The following is a 19,164-nucleotide window of genomic DNA, read 5'->3' as shown; positions in this document are numbered from 1 at the left end:
TAAAACTACATTTATAAGGTTGTTCTACAGCTGTTCTCATTTCATTTCATTTCCCAGGAGACGCCAGATATTTTTAAAGCAGAACACTCCTTCCATTCATTAATCTCCAACACAGTCGCTGTGTGTGTAGCTTTATTTACACAGTGTAGATGTTACACAGAGCTGAAAGCACAGCTCAGAGCCACAGCGAAGCCAGACAGAAGAGCTGTTCACAAGAAAACTGCAGTTAGGTGTGGTTATATTGGATGGAAATAGTTAATCTATGGCAGGTCTACGGATGTGTTGATGTTATAGTTTGACTCATGGTGTGTTCCTGGAAATTTCAGGGATGATGATGATGATGATGATGAGACTTAACATTTATATTTCTACTCTATATTTCAGACTGATTTTTAAAATTGTCATTAATATTATTAAATGTTAATCAGCAGAAAAACAAACAAACTGCTGCGAAGTCATTAAATCAGCTTTTATTCAGTGTACTGGACATGTCGAACACAGTAAGGAAAAATGGAAAATAGTGAATTTCTGTCCAGATATAGTCAGATTATATGTGGTGTGGGAGCAGTGCATCCACAGATGCGTTGCCCAGTACAAGCAACACTTTGATGCCTTAAAAGAAGCATCACTGCAGGAGCAAAAAAATTTCACTTCATCAGAATTACTGACAATCATTAACGTAAAAAAAGAATTAACACACACTGCTTGCATAACCATCGCCACCTGTGATGCTGATGTGATTCGTCTGAGCTTCCTTACAGTACATTTCCCCAAATCCACGACAGAGACACTGAATTAGACAGCTTTCTTAGGTATGAGCCTGAAATGTTAAGTGGACGTGATTTTTTTTTCTAACATACAGCTACATCTAAATTTAACAAATTCTCTATAAAAAATTTATCAAATAAAGAAAAAATAAATTAAACTAACTGAATGAAACTAATGCTGAAGACTATTAATACTAATTATCAAATTATGTTTATTCACCGACAAGAAAAACATTGTGCAGTTTTGGCTGACCTTGTTAACTGATATTTGCTGTGTACAAAGGCTCAGTCACACCAGGGTTTACTTCAGCAAACTGTCTGGCCACAGAATCTTTACAAGTTGTGCTAAAACAATAAACACTATGTGTGTGTGTGCTGCTGTTATTTCCGCTGCACAGTAGACATCTCTGCTTAGGTTAAAGAACAGGGTGATGAAGAAAAAAAATTAACTTTTGGTTGTTGTTTTTTTGGTTCAAAGTTCCCATTTTTCTGTATCACCCTGTATTTTACCAATATCATTATTATTATTACATTGGTTTTATGGCAACATCTGTCTCCAGCTGCTAAATAACGGCAGTGTCCTTGAACAGTGTAACCTTGCCAGCTGTAGTGATCTGTTCTGTCAAGCATTTACACCTACATTCATTAATGCAGAAGACATTTGGAAAAACAAGTTGCGTATTTATCACAAACAAGAGAAGTGTATCAATTATAAGGCAATTTTTTTATCTTATCAGTTATCAAAGTCTCAGAGTCGAGCTGCCCGCACGACAAGCTGCACTTCCCCCTAAAAAACACAAAAGCCTGCAGAAACACAGGAAGAATGCAAAGAGCAGAGTATACGTGATGACATGTAAACGTTTAATCCCATGGCTCCTGGGATAGTAACTAATACTTAAAGTAGAAAAATATATAAAACAGGCTTCTCTGGCTTATCGTATTGGTCGCAGCCAATAGCAGGCCTGTCTGCAGCCGACTGACAGACTACGGTCGTTGAGCCAGGCGGCTCTTCCCCTCCTCCTGTTCTGCCAGCTTGAAATGAGTGTAAGATAGAATACCTGCCAGAGTACAGAGGATCCCCAGGGCCTGAATGTGGGAGAGCAGAGATGGTGAGATGAAAGGAGCTGGAGGCTGCAGAGGTTGTATAATTAGCAAGACTCACCTGGTTAAGCGATAGTGGGTCGTGGAAGAGCAGGTATCCTCCAATCAGAGTGATGCAGAATTTAAAATGACCAAACATGTTGTATCTGTGATGTAAAGTTAGGAGAGCAACAACATACATGAAACAAAGCTACTTTTATTAAAATGGACAAACTAAGACCCTTAATAAACCCAAAGAGACCAACAATACCTCATAACCCCAAGAAAGTTCTTAACCCTGGCAGAAACACCCATCAGACCCACACAAGCCTCTTTATAAAACTATTTTTGAGGATACGTGACAGCAGATGTGTTCCCAATGATCCAGTAGATAGACAGGTTGACCGAGAACGCCACCACACCAGAGAACAGGACTGTCACCTAGACAACAGTAGTTTAGACGGTTACCCTAGTAACATGCCCCCCACACATCAGAAAAGCAGTGTTTACTGGTATCTCTGGTTTAACTTAGTGATGTGTGTGTGCATCATAGTCTCACCACAGCTGGCAGGGACCAGGGTCCAAATATTCCTCCGTCTCCAGTCAGCGGTTCAAAGAAAGGAACAACACAGAGCAGGAAGCCTGACGACAGAGGAGCCTGATGCAATATACACAGAGTTAACACTGTCTTCATCAATCAGGTACCTGTGTAAGTGAGCTCAAATAAAAGCCCAATGTCAGAGGTGTTTTCCCACCACGTGATCTAACTCCAAACAAACTCAGCAGTACTTGCTTTTTGTACCAGGTAACACATTGTCTTGTTGCTTGTGAAGCCCTGTTAGTGTTGACTCATACCTGATAGTACAGAAGCTGCATGGAGTTCACCTGGAGCTCGTGCTGTTTAGCCCCCACCCACTGAGAGACAGGCAGACAACAGAAGAAGAGATTTTTTTTTCAGTCTTTCCTGTTTTGGAGGCGTCTTCATTTCAGGATGCATTTTCTCTCACCACTTGGTAAAGCGACGTCACCAGAACTCCCAGCGCTGCAAACACGGTTCCCAAAAGGTTGAACCGCACATCAAAGTAAGAGTTCAGTATCACTCCTAATGTTATTGGCACCTGTGGACACAGATGTTCATGAAGTTCTCTCATAAGAACTACAAACATGTCTTCCATCCTATTCCACATTCTTGCGATGTTTGGCAGGACGGAAAGCGGCACAGTTGCATAATTACAGAGTTGGTTACGCGAGAGCTAAGAATAAATGATAATGACGGCATGCTTTGCTTTTGGGTTTTAATTTACTGGCAGAGGAAAACGTGGCTGGAATGAGGTGTTTTGCTTTTTTTCTGTCTGCAATCTTTGAACCATAATGTTTAAAATATAGAGTTAAATTTTATTGTGGAGCATACAGCATTAATGTTGTTATTCCCAGTCAAAGTGTTGAGGTCGTGCTTACCAGCGTCAGTTTAATCTTAGTGGAGAAGGTCTTCTTGTAGTAGGTGGTCTGGATGAGGATGATCACAGGTGTAGTCATGGCTTTTGCCAGCTGGTACGTTCCTATTGAGTTGTTCTGCAGAGAAAGGTTGGTGAAGGCCACAAACCCGCAGAAGCTGAGCGCCAACAACACAATCCTGCTAACTGGGAGGCTCTTTGGACAGAAAATGTCCATTTTGTTACAGATGTACAGTCCCAGCCAGGTGACCACGAAGTGAACAAGGGTCAGGGTCATGTTTGGGAAGCCGTAGTGCACATAGATCCACTTGTTGATAAAGACAATGCAGATGGAGGACAACAGGTTAACCAGTAGGCCAGCAATGATGCGTCTGTTGGCTGAAAAGCCAAACAGCTGATCAGCCATGGTTCAGGAAGGTTTGTGGGTTGGCGTCACCCAGCTGAGCTTTGTTTATCTTAGCTGAGCTAGTCGTTCACACTGCAAAGATAATAAAATCTAAAGTTAGACGTCTCGAACTTTAGCCATATTGAAGATTATTAATAATACTTCCAATATTAAAAATGTATACATTTGGATTTATACATTTAATAAAATATATTTTTACATTATTAAATGTTACTAAATATATACTATAAAATATATATTAATTAAATGATCACTAATGTTGCACTTAACATTTCACAGCAAATTGTGTAAACGGTATATTTTTTTTAAAACCTTCTTTTAAACAGTATTTAAAATACGTTCCAACATGTCTTTTTCCCATTTCTTGATTATATATATTAAGAGAATACAAGGTTTCATTGTTTAAGGACAGATGACTGTAAAATGCGTTTTTTTTAAATGGAGTTTGGTATAAATACCGTTGACAAGAACTAATATCTAACTAAGTAACATAAACTGTAACTTATGGGTTAATTTATGGGCGTCGCTGTTCAACAACACAGCATGACAGTCTGTAGAAAGTGGAGGTGTTCATTAAGCCTGAACACGAGTTTATTTGACCTAATCGCCATTAATTGTCTGTCTGAGTTTGATTTTGCCACGCAATAAGAAAAGTTTACCTGGAGTCTCCGTCCGTCCATCGGTGCCTCCTCCCTGCTCGACTCTCTCTGTCTCCGGCTAAATAACTCCGAGCTGTCAGTGCGTCTCTCCGCAGCAGTCGAAGTTCCACTCCCGGTCTAAGCAGTAACGGAACCCTGTTACTCTGCGGGAGGATTCGCTCCTCTACTCTACCGCTGAGTAGAGCCGTGGTATCTGGTCGAAGACCGCCCTGCGTGTTCCTGCTTCCTCCGGGTCTAGCGCCGTTTGCCGCATGCGCGGAAAACAACAGCGCCCCCTACAGGACCGGAGACTGACGTAAAATGAAAATCACAGGTATGGCTCGCATAAAAAAATGTTTATTTCATGAAAAAGAAGGCTGAAATTAAACACGAATGAAGTTACTGATAGTAAGTGCTGTGTCTGTAAAAATTCGAATATTACAGTTGTTCACAGGAAGAACAGTAATGTGCGTTGTAAATGCTTGCATAGGAGTGTCATAGTTGAACTCTACCACGTTGTGCTTCAAATTCAAATTATTGGTGACTAATTTTGCATAAGGTGTAATGACATGTAAGGAGCAGGGTAAGACAATGTTTACATTTTAGCAAAAAAGTTTTTTACAGAATATCAGAGGTCAGATGTTGGTATGAGAGAAATAAATTGTGATGCTTAAAAGAATATGAATTAAAACCTAGTAACGCCTTATAGTTGTTATTGGTGGGTTGTTAATAATCTATACATCAGTAATTTGATGTCTATGCGATTCAAATTGGCGTTTTTGCACTAGTATCTTTAAACACCCCCATACAGTAGGTGGTGGTAAAGCAGCTTGGCGTTGGCTACCACAGGAATTAAAGGGAAGAAGAAGAAACCGAAGTAATCTATTGAACCTCGTGAAGCGGGAATTGACAGCTTGCTGCTATGGACTGGTAAAATTTGTAACTTCACATTTTCAAAGTATTTCAAAGCCTTAACATTTCTCCGTGACAAGATGTATAGGCGAACTACGCCATTCTTCACTACCTTGTTATTTAGCTGTTTAATCGGGGTCAGGTGAACGGACTGTGCTAGCTGCGGCTAATTAGCCCAACACTGCTAACGCTATCGCTTCGTTCATAATCAGTTTGTAAACATGACACTTTTCGCCAAAGCTGATAACCACATCTTCCAGAATTAATAACTAGTGTTGAGCAAGGATAGGTTCAAACTAAACGCTTATCGTCACTAAACTAACTATCATGTTGTAACGTTATCAGAACTGTTTGTCGTTAAATCTGTGAGCTGAGCTGTACTGCCCTGAAAATACTATTAAATATAGAAAACTGTTAAACGCTTTGTAGTATGCAACACGTTTACAAGGATTATTGTTTTATCTTTTCACTTTCATCAAACAGTAAACTGATGATGACAAAACACATGAAATAACTGACTTCATGAACAATATTTCCATCTTAATATTTACCTGGTCTCATTTCAGTAATAAAAATGTTACGCTTTCTTTTTCCAGGGGACAGAGTGAGCTTCTTTCTCCAGTTGTTCGAGATGATGAGGTGACAGTTGCTGCCCGCAGGAGGAGGAAGAAAGTGGCCTGTATCCTCCATGCTGCATTTATCCGTGACCCGCTAGTCATTAGAATCATGTACCTGAAATGTATCAGCTTTAAACAAACCTGAGAATTTACATGGCATATTATTCAAACAAATTTTTTGTGTTATCAATACAATTATCAGTTATTTCTCTGACTGTTGCTGTCAGTTCCATCACCTGGTAGCGGCAGCCCTGTTGTTTCCACAGTAACACCAGCCCGATCCTTGATGAGGACAAACCCTGCTTCCCTGTTCAGACAAGCTGGTATGACACACACACATGTTGCCATAACTTTTATTGGATGGAATTGATGTTGGTTATTAACAGTTGAGCTTAACATTTTAAGCAACAAACAAAAGTAAAGGTTTAAAAGTTGTTTTTTTACAGAGAGCCACTTCTTTAATGCTCTTTTTCTAGTGTCGGTCATGCACATGTTCTAGCAAACACCTGTTCTTATGTCACTACCCTTTTTTCAGTAACTCCCAGGGCTCCAGATATTTCTTCTATTTTGGCTCCAGGAGGTCGAACCCCTCGATACACACGCACGCCTAGAAATGCACTCAGCAGTCCTGTAAGGCTCCACCACACACACCCACTGGTTCATGTGCAAGAACATTTCATTTTGCAAAATTATGTTTGTTTCCTTGTTTCATATGATGAATGCAACATATCGATGAGATCATTAAGGTGAAATACTTTTAATATCAAATAGAGGACATATTGTACAATTTAAAGTTAGAAACATTTGTTTATTGTAAAAATAAATACTTAAAAATTCATTGGTCTAACAATTACACGGTTTAACAAGCAAGTATGGTTTGGAGTTGGACTCCCTGCAAATGTAACACAGAATCTGGGGATTTTACAGCGTGTGTCTGTCTGTATCATATAGCATTTGGATGACAGTGACTGGACCAGCAGCATGTACACCCTACCTGTTTCTGCATTGGAGAACAGTTGTTTCACAGACGACATCACCAACCTTAGCTCTGCCTTACTAAAAGAAGATGATCCAGGAGAAGCTGGTGAGTAAAACAAATGTATCAAATCATCTTTGTGACTCTACATTTAGTTTACAGTTCTCCTGTTAACCCCAAAGTGTTTGGTCTTTTTAGCGGCTGCTAGTCTGTTCCCAGAGTTTCTTTCATCTTTTCTGAAGCATTCTTCCTCTGCTGTGTTTGATCTGCTTGAGGATTACCAGACACTTTGCCAAGACAAGGTAGCTTTTGTGTCATAGGACTCGTGTTTTCTGTTGAACCAGTGTTGAATCCCTTTAAATTCCCTCCTTCCCACTTGTGATTACTTTTTGGCATGTTTAAGGTGGATGTGTTGCAGCCTTTGGTCCTCAGAGCAGGTCAGAACAGTAAAACAGCAGGAGTCCGATGGCTGCTGCAGCAAGAGAACTGCTCCTGGAGGCTTATTGCCTCTCTTTACAGGTACTTGTGCATCTGAAAGACTGTGTGTCTCAGTTTGCCTGTGCACTGTGTCTCTGAGTCTTTACATGTGTGTCACTGCAGGGATCGTGTCCAGTCAGCACTAGAAGATGACCTCATGGCAGACATGGTTGTGAGTCAACTTATCGCACTTAAACCTGTAATAATTTATGCAAAAAAAACACAGATATACATATACAATCACATTTGAAGTTGATGTGGTGATTTACAGATACAGCATTGACAGAGCACAAAATTAACTTGTGGTTGTTTTTTGTGTGTATGTTTAGGTTCCCAGTGAGAGTGAGAAGGTTGTAGTGGAGCAGCTTTTTCAGCGGGATGCTGTCATACGACAAAGCCAGGTACAAGTCGCTTTTTCACTTGCTTGTTTCTCCATCTACCTTCCATTGGCTCACAGTCAAAATACATGTCTGCGTTTTTACTTTCATAAGTAGGTTGATGCAAAGTAATACTACTGGTATTATCCCTTTCTGCTCATTGTGTTGCAGCTGGTTGTTGATTGGCTGGAGAACATTGCCAAGGATCAAATTCGTGATTTCTCTGATAACATAGAGTACTATGCCAAAAATGTTTGCTGGTGAGTTTATTCAAATTACTAAGTCTATAGTGGCATGTATGACTCATCACCTGGATTCTTCTGGGTAAGTTTTCATGGGAGGACAACAATCAGCAGCGTTTGCGTACATGTTTGGGATTTTAGGGAGAACACACTCCATGCACTGAAGATGAGGCGAAAGAATGGCACTGCCTTCACTGTCCCTCTGGTCACTGAGCTGGTGAGACCTCCTACCACTACAAAACACCAGTAGTGTTTGTAAATACACTGAATAGGTGTGTTTTATTCTATCCAGGACCCGGATGCTCCTATCCGGCAACAGCGCCCTCTAGCAGACCTGGACAGAGAGGATGATGCCAGGCTGCTGAAGAACTTGTTCACACTGATCAGAGCTGGGATGACTGAAGAGGTAGCATAACACAGGGATGCAGAGTGATTTTGTTTATATATTTGTAAAAATTACGTAAAATGACCATGTTTAGAGTTTATATAATTTGGTATCCTGACCTTGTCATCTATATTTTTTAATCCTGAGTATTTTCTTTGTCCATTGCTGTTGGAAAACTCTGCCACAATGGAGGTGAAACACTTTGTATGTGTGTGTTTATAGGCTCAGAGACTGTGTATACGCTGCGGTCAGGCCTGGAGAGCCGCAACGCTGGAAGGTTGGAAACTCTACCATGATCCCAACAGGAACTCGGGTAAACTTTGACCTGATTATTGGCACCATGAAGCTTTGCCGCCACTAAAGCTTTGAGCCTAAACTTAAATCCTTTTCTCTTCACAGGCACTGTTGAGTTGCAGCCTGTTGAAGGAAACCCTCATAGAGGAATCTGGAAGGTCTGTTGCTGGAGAATGGCAGAGGAGGTACAGCAAATACATTTCAAATTCATCTGTTTACTAATTTTATATTTGAGTTTAAACTGCCATAATTTTTGCTTGTGACAGGTCAAAAAGACAAAATATGCATTAACATTCTATTTGTGCTTTTTAGGAGCAGTTGCATCGATATGAGCGAGCGATCTATGCCAGTCTGAGTGGAAACCTTAAGCCGGTAAAATAATTTGTTTGTCTTTTTGTGTAATTCTTTGTAAGAAACCACTGCCTAAAGGTGATCAGCACTTTTGTCAGTGTAGCTAATCTCAGAGTGTGTTAGTGTGGAAATATCTACTTAATGACAAATGCATATTAACAATATGAATGTCTGTGTTTCAGCTGCTAGCAGTGTGTGAGTCTTGGGAAGACTGTGTTTGGTCATACTTCAGAGTAATGGTCGACACGCTGGTTGAAAAAGACCTGATGTCATCTGGTATGGCTCATCAAGAATTAGAGACACTGCCACGAGAATACCTGGAGGCGAAGTATGACACACAAACACATACATGAATACTAAACACACATTATCTGGAAATTGCTCTCAGATTGTTTGTCTCTGTCCATAGTTGGACCATGGAAAAGGTGTTTGATGAGCTTCAGGCTTCAGAATCAAAGGTAAAAGTCACACAAAGTGATTGTGATTGAACCTTGATGTCTCGTAACTGAACATTTACCCAGTTAAATTTTTGTATGCACTGCAGAGGGTGTTGGAGGAGACGAAAGAGCATTACCACATCATCCAGAAGTTTGTCATCCTGGGAGACCTGGATGGTAAGATGCCCTAATCTTTGCAAGCCCCCGAGAGTCGACTGGGACATCTAAAAGACTAACCCTGATCTTCAACCTGTTTCTTTCAGGTCTCCTGGAGGAATTTTCAGTTTGGCTGACCGCCTCAAAGCCCCTCCCCTCACATCTGCTACGATTCATGACTCACCTTGTACTGTTTTTCCGCTTTCTGGGTTTGGCGTTGAAGGTAAAGCAGACAAATTGAGGGTGCCTTAAATTGCACCCCTGTTCCCCTTATGATCTATGTTTGCAAATATTTAGGTACTTTTCTAAAATGTCAGAATATCTGAAATTATCTACAAGATTACAGTGTCACTATCCAGTCCATTTGTTTCTTTAAATAAGGTTGACTTGAATATTTGTCTTTACCTGTCTCCAAGGAGGAAGTGTGTGTGGATGTGCTGAAAGCGTACATCTCCCTCTTGATTCGGGATAAGCAGACTGAACTGGTTGCAAGCTATGTCGGCCAGCTACCAGCTGAGCTCGCCACTGCTCAGTATGCTGCTTTCCTGGAGACAGTCAGTCAGGCGGAGCTCCGCCCCCGCTGCCTGGAGCTGGCTACTGACGCTGGTGAGACAGAAAACATTAAAACGCACATCAAGCCAATTAAAGCCAACAACAAACATTAATACTAAGAGTCTTGATTGTTGTTCATGTAGGTCTTGATGTTGCTGCAATTACCAAGTTGGTGGTGGAGACTGTAAGAGAGAAAGACGAGTCAGACTTCACACATCATAGTCAAACTCTGGAGATGGGAACTTCAAAGGTATTTTCCACACCAAAAATGACATTTATAATAAAAATGTTCACAAAATTTTTACACTCCCCATTCAAGGCAGCTTTACTGCTCCAGCTCTTGTGTACATTAAAGAGGAAGCTATTAATCATTATGTTTCATTGCACTTCTTTTGAATGACAAACGCATTGTGATGCTTTGCTTTTTACAGGAGGACAAAATGAAAATTGATGTTATTGATTGGCTGATGTTTGACCCTGCCCATCGATCCGAGGCCCTGAAACAGTCCAATGCCATCATGAGGAAATTCCTTGGTGCTTTTCTCCTTCATTTATTGGCTAAACTAATTCACTTCAGCAGTCTATCTATGACTTGTCTCAGACTTTCCAGTAATTGGCCACCCGACACCTTAGGCAGTTTCCATTAATAACATTCACACATTAGTTGTAGCAATATTTCTTCTTCTGTAACACAGAAAACCATGAAGCATTTCTTCTGCCTTCCTGACTGCCTCTAAGTCTGTTTGTTTCTCAGCCTTGCAGAAACATGATGCAGCCAAGGCAGTGTTCACTAAAGTTCCAGAGGATTCGATGAAGGAGATTTACTCCCAGTGGGCGGGAATTGGTCAGACTGTCTTACCTGCTGAGGATGAGAACGCCATCAGAGAACATCTGTGCATCAGAGCCTACCTGGTGAATTAGCAGTTCATCACTATAACATAGCTTTATAGCAGCAACTGTAGTATTTCATGCCATCTACATCAGTTCGTTAAGTACAATATATGAGAACTGACTGCCACTACGCAGTACTAAGGACTACAGTATACTTAATCATTATTCATGTGTCTCTTACAGGAAGCCCACGAGGCCTTCACTGAATGGTTTAGCCATAGCAGTTCTCCACCACAGAAGCCAACTCCTGCTCCTGAGGTGAAATTCACAGAGAAAGTAGCCAATGAGATGAGAGAGAAAGAATACCAGGTACACAAATGCATTAGTTGGATATTTGCACCCAACTGTTGTTTACAATAAAAACCATTAAATTAAAATGATCAACAAATGTTGCCTTTGCTAGGCCTCCTTGTCTGCCTGGTCATCCCGTTTGGATGTTCTGACAGAAGATGTGAAAGAGAGGATCTACAACGTGCTACTATTTGTAGACGGAGGCTGGATGGTCGACAACAGACAGGTTACATATAACTGACACAAACATGCATTGAGCCATGGGACTGGAAAAAAAAACATTTGCATAAGATTTTACTGCCAACTAGGTGTATTTTTAAATGGCTGTTGTGTTTCTAGGATTCAGAGCAGGATACCGAGCGCAGCCATCAGATGGCAGCTTTGCGCTCCCTGTGTCTGCCTCGCCTTAGCTTCTTGCTGCTTAGTGTGCTACAGAACTCCTCCAGACACCAGGAGGCACTGCGACTGGCTGACATCATCTCATCTGATCAGCACCAGCTCTACCAGGTAAGTCAAACCCTTTTCACACAAAATAGGTGGTTAATTTAGCAATTCAGAGACAGATTTTTGATAGTAATTTTAGGTTGTTTTTTTTAATACATTTCACGTTGCAATTTGACACTTTAGGTTTTCGCAAAAGAGGAGCTGAGGAGATTTCTTCAGAAGTTAAGGGAGTCGTCACTCGCTCTGTTGGACCGAGGACTGGACCCACTGGGCTATGAGTTACAGTCATGAACACACACACAGTGAAAATGCATGTACACACAAACATACTGCAATGTGCGAATGAGTTTAATTTTTCTCCATTGTTATTTCTTTGCTAAATAAAAGTCTGTTTTCTGTAGTGGCTTAGTGTGAACTTTATTTAAAGCATCATCCTAATATCATCCATCCATCTCTCATCCATTCTAATATTCAAATACCTTAACTACTGCCAGCTAATTCAAGCTTTAGACCCATATAAAAAATATGTAAATAAGCAATGTTGTTTCATGTTACAAGATTCACAGAAGATTCACACACAATTGATATTAAATATTAAATTCTTTCAAAGTAATAATTTAAGAAACCTTAGTAATTAGGAAAATAATTTAACGTGACAAATATTAAATTGCATTTTATACTGTCGATTGAATTTATTAAAAAGGTTTGTACACTTAGCGTGACCTCTGTGTGCAGTGTCACTGTCCTGCCGTTAGGGGCGCTATACAAACAAACCCAGTCAACAAACCGCTGACAGTGTAGCATAGTCCTTCAATGTTGGGAATAAAAGTGGATAACCGTTAAATGGCATCGGATTGATTTATTCATGATACTGGAAAGGGTACGTACATGCAACGTCCGTACACACGCATCGGTTTTGTGCTGCAACTTTAGCAGTAGCACTACATAGCAACGGTCGAGCAGCGTGCTAGCAGGCCGCAAAGCCGCAGTCTTTCCTGGTTGTGGATGGGTTAGAGCGTGCAATACTGACGCAACCGCTGTTGCCGGTCGTTTCTTAGCTTCGTTGCGCTTGAGCCTACAGATTTATTATTAGTACAAAGTAGCCAGTGCAGAGTTTCAAACTTTATTGTTGATTTGGAGTTTTTATGTTTGTTTGAAGCCTGTTGGCGCTAAATAGTGTATATTTGTAGTTTACTATAGATGAGCCGGCTGGCTAGCTAAATTAACACATGCTAGCACATTTACGTCCACATTTGTGTAATCGTTGCTGTAATTCCAGCGTCTTTCGTATAATTTAAAACAGTTCTCGGATAATTTTACTATACGGTTAATGGGTGTTTATAGTGGCGCCTATTTTTAAGCAAGTTGTTGTCAGTTTTGTCTGCGGCCGTTGACTTAGTTTCGGCTAATTAGTGTCCCTGCGGTGGATATTTATTGCAATACTAAATCGGCGCAGCCTGTGTTTGTGAATAGCTGACAGACGGAGCGGGACATGTCCGGGCATAGTTCACTACAGGTGGGCGTGTCGTGACGTCATTTTCTGGCAGAACACACTGTTCACACCGAATTCGTTCTTTCATTTTGCGTGAAATCATTAAGTTCACGTTTTTTGTCTTTTTATTTTAAGTTGTTGTCATGCAGCTAGACTTTGGAAGAAATTACTTGGTGAGGTGTAGTTGCTACGTTCTGAATAATATTTTCAGCAATAAAAAAAGTTTACGAAGTTCCAGAAAGTCATTAAATGTTGTTTTTAAAACTTGTTACCTCCTGCATTGTGTGCAATCATTTATTTAATGTCCTTACTATTGATTTTGCTGACATGTCTAGTTCCTGCTGTTACCCTCAGGATAATTTGCTGTGTTGTTTAAAAAACTATTACAATTGCCAATTTAATTGAAGTTGGGTTACAGAAAATGGACATGAAAATAATTGCAGGGTTGAGTTTTTATACCTTGTTAGAAGCTTGAAGTCCGGCCTGCTGAGCCAGGTATCATTTAGTGTTAGTTATCGCGGGTTAGTGAGAATCATACCCACCAGATTATTTGGTTATGACAGTGATGAGTCATCCTGGACTAGTCTCGGCATGTCTGCACCAGCTGTATGATTAAATCACCTGGTACAGTGTGTTTTGAGTTGAACATAGGGCTCAGTGCTGCTGACTCAGACGTGAGTAGGACTGTTGGGCCCTGATAGGCTCCAGTGGACTAGTCAGGGCATTTGTGCTGGTCTAGTCCTGACATGTCTGAGCAGGAGTATAAGAGGCTGCAGCTCTGCTCGCAGCTCCTTTCAATGCACTTTACAGGCATTTACTTGCACAGGATGGACTCCTGTTCATAGCCTCACACTGATACTGGTAAGACTTTCATGTCTGTCTGTATATGAAATACAACTAAAAGTAAATGATATAATAATCTGGAAATAATAATATTCACATTTATTCATTAACGGGATATATTGCTGATGTCAAGTAGGATTCTCTACAACTAGAAATTATTGTAGTTGTCAGTTTTAGCTGTTTATTAAATTTTAAAAAATGTAAAACAAATCCTCTTTAAATTTCCTAAAGCTCAGGCGGGATGTTTTGAAATTATGTGCAGGTTTCTTGACTTTGAAAATTGGAAAAAACAAATATTAGCATTTTTTTTGTAAAAATTCAAACAAACTGAATTAACTTGTTAATTAAGTGATTTAACAGTCCCCCAATTACAATGTAAATGGTGAACAGCCTTGTTTGTTAATTTTAGAGGTGTGGTTGATGTCAGATCAAATCTCTTGGTCATGAAGGTTCTAATGAGTAGTTGGCACTAATCAGTGTGAAACTAATGATTCAGATTCAGCCTGTACAGTGAACAACTTGTTACATGCACGGAAAAGCTTATAAATATGAACCAGCTGACAACGAGCTACAGACTGACCTTTAGCCTGCTTTGCCTAATGTTCACGATGAAAGTTTCAGTATGTTCCTGTTTCCCAAACAAGGGATCACAGATCCTAAACTGAAATTCCTATCAGTGCTGCAGTTATTCAGTGTTTCTGTCACGCATCGATTTTAAGACTAATCCATGTAACTTGTAATGATCTGTCTGTATTTGTGCAGAAACCATCAGCTCCATTATGTCAGATAATCAGCTCAGCACCGGCACCTCTGACGACAACAAACTGGTGAGGGCAGTTGACACGTTCACTGGTTGTTCCCTGTTTACTGTTTACTTGACATTCTACTCTATTTGCTTAGGTCAGACCAAAGGTTGAATTTCGTTCTTTGTTGCAACATGCGGGAGCCACTAAAGATGTTTTTACCATGAAGGAGGTTAGGCAGATTCAGTAGTTTATCACTTTTCAAACGTGTGAGTAATATCTCTCTTACCATGGCGATCGACAAATGTCTTCCTGTAGGTGATGTTCTACCTGGGTCAGTACATTATCCAAAAGCAGCTGTATGATCAGAAGCAGCAGCACATCGTCCACTGTGCCCAAGATGCATTGGGGCGGGTGCTGGGGGTCGACAGCTTCTCTGTTAAGGAGCCACGGTGAGAGATTATGACTGACGTGACAACCCCAGATTTGTTTAAATAGAAAGACTTGGAATCTATCCTCCATTATCCAGCTGTTCTCAGTGAAATAACGAAAAGTTGTTTATTTTTCAGAGTTCTGTTTGCAATGATCACCAAGAATCTGGTGGCTGTGGGGAGTGAAGGTAGGACTTTAAACTGAACATTTTAAAGAGACAAAAATAGCTTTCAGACTGTGGTATGCCACAGGCATGGGTTTGAGAAAATATTTGATGGCTAGTGAACAAGACTCAAGAACTATGCTTGCCTCTCACTGTGCTTATTTTAGAAAGTTGCACTAGTAGATTTATTGTTCAGCACTTTGTCCTATTTTTTTCTACAAAACTAAACTCAGATTCTATCTTCCTCTTAGAGTTACCACCCAACTTACATGAACCTCAAAGCCACATACGGACAGACAGGGCAGCAGAGGTGAGACGCATAGCCTGTTTATTGTAGTCTGTGTTTGGGGTGCATACAGTAAGTGTCCTGTAATGAGAAGGCAAAAGTCTAAATGTGTGTTGTTGTTTTTTTTGTTTTTTTTAGGAAGCAGATTCTGAAAGTCGCTCTTCATCACCAGACAGGAGGAGAAGGAGACGGAGGAGCCACAGGAGCCCTGACCCAGGTGAGTTTCTCTACTCAGACACTGCCACCCTATAAAATATTTACCAACCTACAATAAGTGTTTAACTGCTGCCATATGTCTTCACAGGACCCTCGCACAGCATGGAGGAGGATGAAGATGAACTCAATTCAGGAGAGGAGGAAGAGGGAGAAGTGAGGAAGAGGAGGAGATCTGATAGCTACTCCCTGACGTTTGACGACAGCCTGTCCTGGTGCGTAATCGGTGGACTAGGAAGTGGCCGGGACAGACACAGCAGCCAATCAGAGTCGCACAGCTCAGTGAGTTGGACAAACATGGTTCATATTATTCCAGAATGTACTTGTTTCTAACCTGGGCTGTACGTGTGTTTAGTCTGGGAGGTCAGAGGTCACCATTGCAGCCTCAGACTCTGACAGTGACAACTTCAGTGTTGAGTTTGAGGTGGAGTCCATTGATTCTGACGACTACAATGAAGACGATGCCTCTTTGTCAGCAGACGATCAGGTAAACAGTTTGTTAAAATTTGTTTTTCTGTGGTATTAGGTCATTTGTTGAAAATGTTTTTAAACGATGCTCCCAAACTAACTGCTTCTGTGTGTCCAGGTGTATGAGGTCACCATCTTTGAGGCAGATGACGAGGACTCCTTTGATGAAGACACAGAGATCAGTGAAGCCGTGAGTCTACTTACAAATTCACAACCACGCACATAGAAACTGTTACTTTGGTCTAAGTGTGCACGTTCCTCCTCAGGACTACTGGCGGTGTGCGAAGTGTGAGGAGGTGAACCCTCCTCTCCCCAGACACTGCCTGCGCTGCTGGACTCTGCGCCAGGATTGGCTGCCTGAGGCGTCCATCACCAACACAACGCTCTCTAATCCTAAAGCCTTGCCCCCAAAACCAAGCCACCAATCAGCAGCCAAAGAAACCACCGGTGAGTTTAACAGGATTCACAGTAACACCTCTTATTTTATCATTTAGTGATAAATGTTATGATGAGCAAACTCTGAACAGAAACGGATTAAGATTGATTCATTGTCTTGTCTGACCTGTAAAACTGTAATAACCAGCAGCTGTTTGTGTTTCTCTTGAAGGTTCTGATTTTGAGGAAAATGAAGGCGTTGACGTTCCAGATGGGAAAAGAGCAAAAACTCCTCCTCCATCACAGTGTCTGTCTGACTGCGCCTTCTCCGCTCCCAACTCCCAGGAACTCCACTCGTCCTGCGAGCCTTCTTCCTCCTCTCAGGAGTCCCTGCCCTCCTCATCCCTTGATTCGCAGGAGCTTCTCCCGTCATCCTCAGCGGTGGCTCCTGCTAGCGTCCCTGACTTGGAGCGCTCCGTGTCTGCAGAGTGGCGGCTACCAGACTCGTGTCTCGACCCCTGTCTCATTTGTCAGTCCCGGCCAAAGAATGGCTGCATCGTCCACGGACGGACTGGACACCTGATGTCCTGTTACGTCTGTGCCAGGAAGCTGAAGAAGAGAAATAAGTTGTGTCCGGTGTGCAGACTGCCCATCCAGTCTGTGGTCCTCACCTACCTCAGCTGAAACACAAGAGAAACTTAAACAATTAAAGTTCACGTCATTCATGGCTCAAAGGCACATGTTCGCACTTTGTTGTTCACGATTCATGTTCAGAAAGTAAAAGTCTAATAACCAAATGGAGCAGCGTGACGGTGCGTCTCAGTAGTTTCACTTCTCTGCTTGAAAATTTATGTCTTATTTTTAACTATAAAATAACAGATTGGCTCAATAAAAAGTAAGTTGTTTTTGTAACAAACTGTCCTCATTATCAGCGATATAGTAATCCAAATGTGAATCAGTACCATCAGCCTATTTATGCTTTTTATCAGTACGGCAGATATTATGACCTAGAAGATTGTAAAAAAAATTAACAACCTTCACTCTCTGTTTTGCTTTATCGTCTCATCACTCACACAAAACCAAACACTCCACGTTGGACAGACTTGGATCACATCCATCTCAGTTCTGTGTTAGGTAGGAGACGTATGACCTCAGCTAAACAGATCTTATAACAGAGCGTGTTGTGACTTTATTTGAAGGTTCTTTATTTACTGGAAATAATTCAATACTTTGAAGCAAAGCCTGCTGCATGAAGTGAGAACAAAACATGGGAGTTAAAAGTTATTTATTTAAACAAGGTTTATTTTATCTACAAAAGAAATTCAAACTTCAAAGCTGTTTAACATTTAGGTACATGCTGGAGTTACCGTTATTTATTAACGGAAATTAATATAGTTTGTATGTTTATCAATTAATTGCGCCACTATTTTTGTGTTTTGAGTCTATATTTTTTGGACTTTGTTGTTTCCAGTAAATCTAACATTCAAAATAAAGTTACACAACAATTATTTATTATATTTAAGATGCTCAAGTGTATTTAAACATATTTTCTTAGAGCTCTTTGAATAATAAGATGAATCTATTGAGATGTATAATTTCTGCAGTGAAGTAAATAAAGGCGACCTTCTAATAATGAGCTTGTCATTCATTACAACTGCTGCTACGTGTGTCTGCTCATAGTTTGATAGAAACTCTCAACGTGAACCTAAATCAAGGCTTTGCCACAACAAATGGAACCTTTCACCTCGGAGCAAGAAACGAAAAGTCAGAAATGTTCCACCTGCAATTCTTCTTTCAAACACGCAGTGGCAGTGTTGTCATGTTTTGTAGGAACCCTGCCCCACTGTGGCCCTGTGTCTCTGATGGGATTAATCAGGGGCCATCATCAGGCCAAACTCATGCTGGATTGTGTGACGGTGCTTTTCACATATTGAGCTATTCTATACACAAACTCATTTACCACCATCTCATTTCTCTAAATGGCAGATATGGAACGAGACACATTGACACTTTACCTCTGCAGTTTTATGCTTAGTCAATAATTGTGAAGGCAGAAAACAATAGTGGTTGAGCATACAAAAGACAGACTAATGCTTTGGTTCAGCATTTATCCTCATATAGGACTAAGATTCACAGAAACATACTAGTGAACTAGATGAGATGATTAAAAACAAACAGATTTTCATACAAATTGTTGTTAAAATGTCTTATATATCAGTATATAATAAGTTAAACATGAGCAAACATTTTATTTTGTGGTTTTGTGATAAAAGACAGTAACTCCAGACCAAGGGAGTGGTTTAGTTGAGTGGGTGAGTGTGTTTTTGTGTTTTTCCATAATTATAAAAACCATAATCTCATCTGGGGCACCAAAATGGGCTGGTCCTGCTGATGCTGTTGTA

The 19,164-nt window shown here is 40.7% G+C and overlaps 3 protein-coding genes and 1 long non-coding RNA gene across 6 annotated transcripts; 2 read left to right on the top strand and 2 right to left on the bottom strand.

Annotated features, from left to right (window-relative positions):
• Positions 1-448: 448 nt before the first annotated feature.
• Positions 449-5,942, bottom strand: slc35e3 (solute carrier family 35 member E3). The gene is made up of 9 exons (XM_029160750.3): positions 5,809-5,942; positions 4,367-4,656; positions 3,306-3,779; positions 2,855-2,965; positions 2,703-2,762; positions 2,407-2,505; positions 2,206-2,288; positions 1,930-2,014; positions 449-1,853 (listed from the first exon to the last, which is right to left on the bottom strand). Exons 3-9 carry the CDS (start codon positions 3,705-3,707, stop codon positions 1,752-1,754), a joined length of 942 nt encoding a protein of 313 aa, XP_029016583.1. The 5' UTR covers positions 3,708-3,779; positions 4,367-4,656; positions 5,809-5,942; the 3' UTR covers positions 449-1,751.
• On the top strand, positions 5,144-12,147 carry nup107 (nucleoporin 107). Of its 2 annotated transcripts, none has more exons than XM_029160745.3 (27): positions 5,144-5,275; positions 5,854-5,936; positions 6,102-6,197; positions 6,410-6,504; positions 6,826-6,958; positions 7,049-7,152; positions 7,254-7,369; positions 7,451-7,499; positions 7,657-7,728; positions 7,876-7,964; positions 8,088-8,163; positions 8,239-8,352; positions 8,554-8,644; positions 8,731-8,810; positions 8,938-8,997; positions 9,159-9,304; positions 9,386-9,434; positions 9,521-9,590; positions 9,677-9,792; positions 9,986-10,175; positions 10,265-10,371; positions 10,553-10,655; positions 10,876-11,033; positions 11,196-11,321; positions 11,416-11,529; positions 11,643-11,810; positions 11,931-12,147. In XM_029160745.3, the coding sequence occupies exons 1-27, from the start codon at positions 5,268-5,270 to the stop codon at positions 12,036-12,038; spliced, it is 2,721 nt and encodes a 906-aa protein (XP_029016578.1). In that variant the 5' UTR covers positions 5,144-5,267; the 3' UTR covers positions 12,039-12,147. The 2 variants fall into 2 exon arrangements, with proteins under 2 accessions (XP_029016578.1, XP_040928041.1); XM_041072107.2 differs by having other exon boundaries at positions 7,451-7,526.
• Positions 6,662-10,111, bottom strand: LOC129604552 (uncharacterized). The gene is made up of 2 exons (XR_008695553.1): positions 9,975-10,111; positions 6,662-9,293 (listed from the first exon to the last, which is right to left on the bottom strand). It is a non-coding gene; the product is annotated as an uncharacterized LOC129604552 (long non-coding RNA).
• Positions 12,148-12,485: 338 nt separating the features above from the next.
• mdm2 (MDM2 proto-oncogene) lies at positions 12,486-18,395 on the top strand. Of its 2 annotated transcripts, none has more exons than XM_029160749.3 (12): positions 12,486-12,627; positions 14,845-14,909; positions 14,983-15,057; positions 15,144-15,277; positions 15,395-15,444; positions 15,672-15,730; positions 15,845-15,923; positions 16,011-16,201; positions 16,275-16,406; positions 16,506-16,577; positions 16,654-16,834; positions 16,995-18,395. In XM_029160749.3, exons 2-12 carry the CDS (start codon positions 14,862-14,864, stop codon positions 17,444-17,446), a joined length of 1,473 nt encoding a protein of 490 aa, XP_029016582.1. In that variant the 5' UTR covers positions 12,486-12,627; positions 14,845-14,861; the 3' UTR covers positions 17,447-18,395. The 2 variants fall into 2 exon arrangements, with proteins under 2 accessions (XP_029016582.1, XP_029016581.1); XM_029160748.3 differs by lacking the exon at positions 12,486-12,627 and adding an exon at positions 13,812-14,100.
• The last annotated feature ends 769 nt before the right edge of the window (positions 18,396-19,164 follow it).

The sequence above is a fragment of the Betta splendens genome, chromosome 9, assembly GCF_900634795.4.
Source record: "Betta splendens chromosome 9, fBetSpl5.4, whole genome shotgun sequence".
NCBI classification, from domain to species: Eukaryota; Metazoa; Chordata; class Actinopteri; order Anabantiformes; family Osphronemidae; genus Betta; species Betta splendens.
This window is presented reverse-complemented; position numbering and strand designations above follow the sequence as displayed.

Coding starts and splice junctions, on each gene's coding strand:
- slc35e3 (XM_029160750.3), bottom strand. CDS start 3,707: ATGGCTGATCAGCTGTTTGGCTTTTCAGCCAACAGACGCATCATTGCT. Junction 2,966..3,305: donor CTAAGATTAAACTGACGCTG/GTAAGCACGACC, acceptor CTGTGTCCACAG/GTGCCAATAACATTAGGAGT. Junction 2,015..2,205: donor GGGAACACATCTGCTGTCAC/GTATCCTCAAAA, acceptor TTTACATCACAG/ATACAACATGTTTGGTCATT.
- nup107 (XM_041072107.2), top strand. Junction 8,998..9,158: donor TGAGTGGAAACCTTAAGCCG/GTAAAATAATTT, acceptor TCTGTGTTTCAG/CTGCTAGCAGTGTGTGAGTC. Junction 11,034..11,195: donor TGTGCATCAGAGCCTACCTG/GTGAATTAGCAG, acceptor TGTCTCTTACAG/GAAGCCCACGAGGCCTTCAC.
- mdm2 (XM_029160749.3), top strand. CDS start 14,862: ATGTCAGATAATCAGCTCAGCACCGGCACCTCTGACGACAACAAACTG. Junction 15,058..15,143: donor ATGTTTTTACCATGAAGGAG/GTTAGGCAGATT, acceptor GTCTTCCTGTAG/GTGATGTTCTACCTGGGTCA. Junction 15,731..15,844: donor GGACAGACAGGGCAGCAGAG/GTGAGACGCATA, acceptor TGTTTTTTTTAG/GAAGCAGATTCTGAAAGTCG.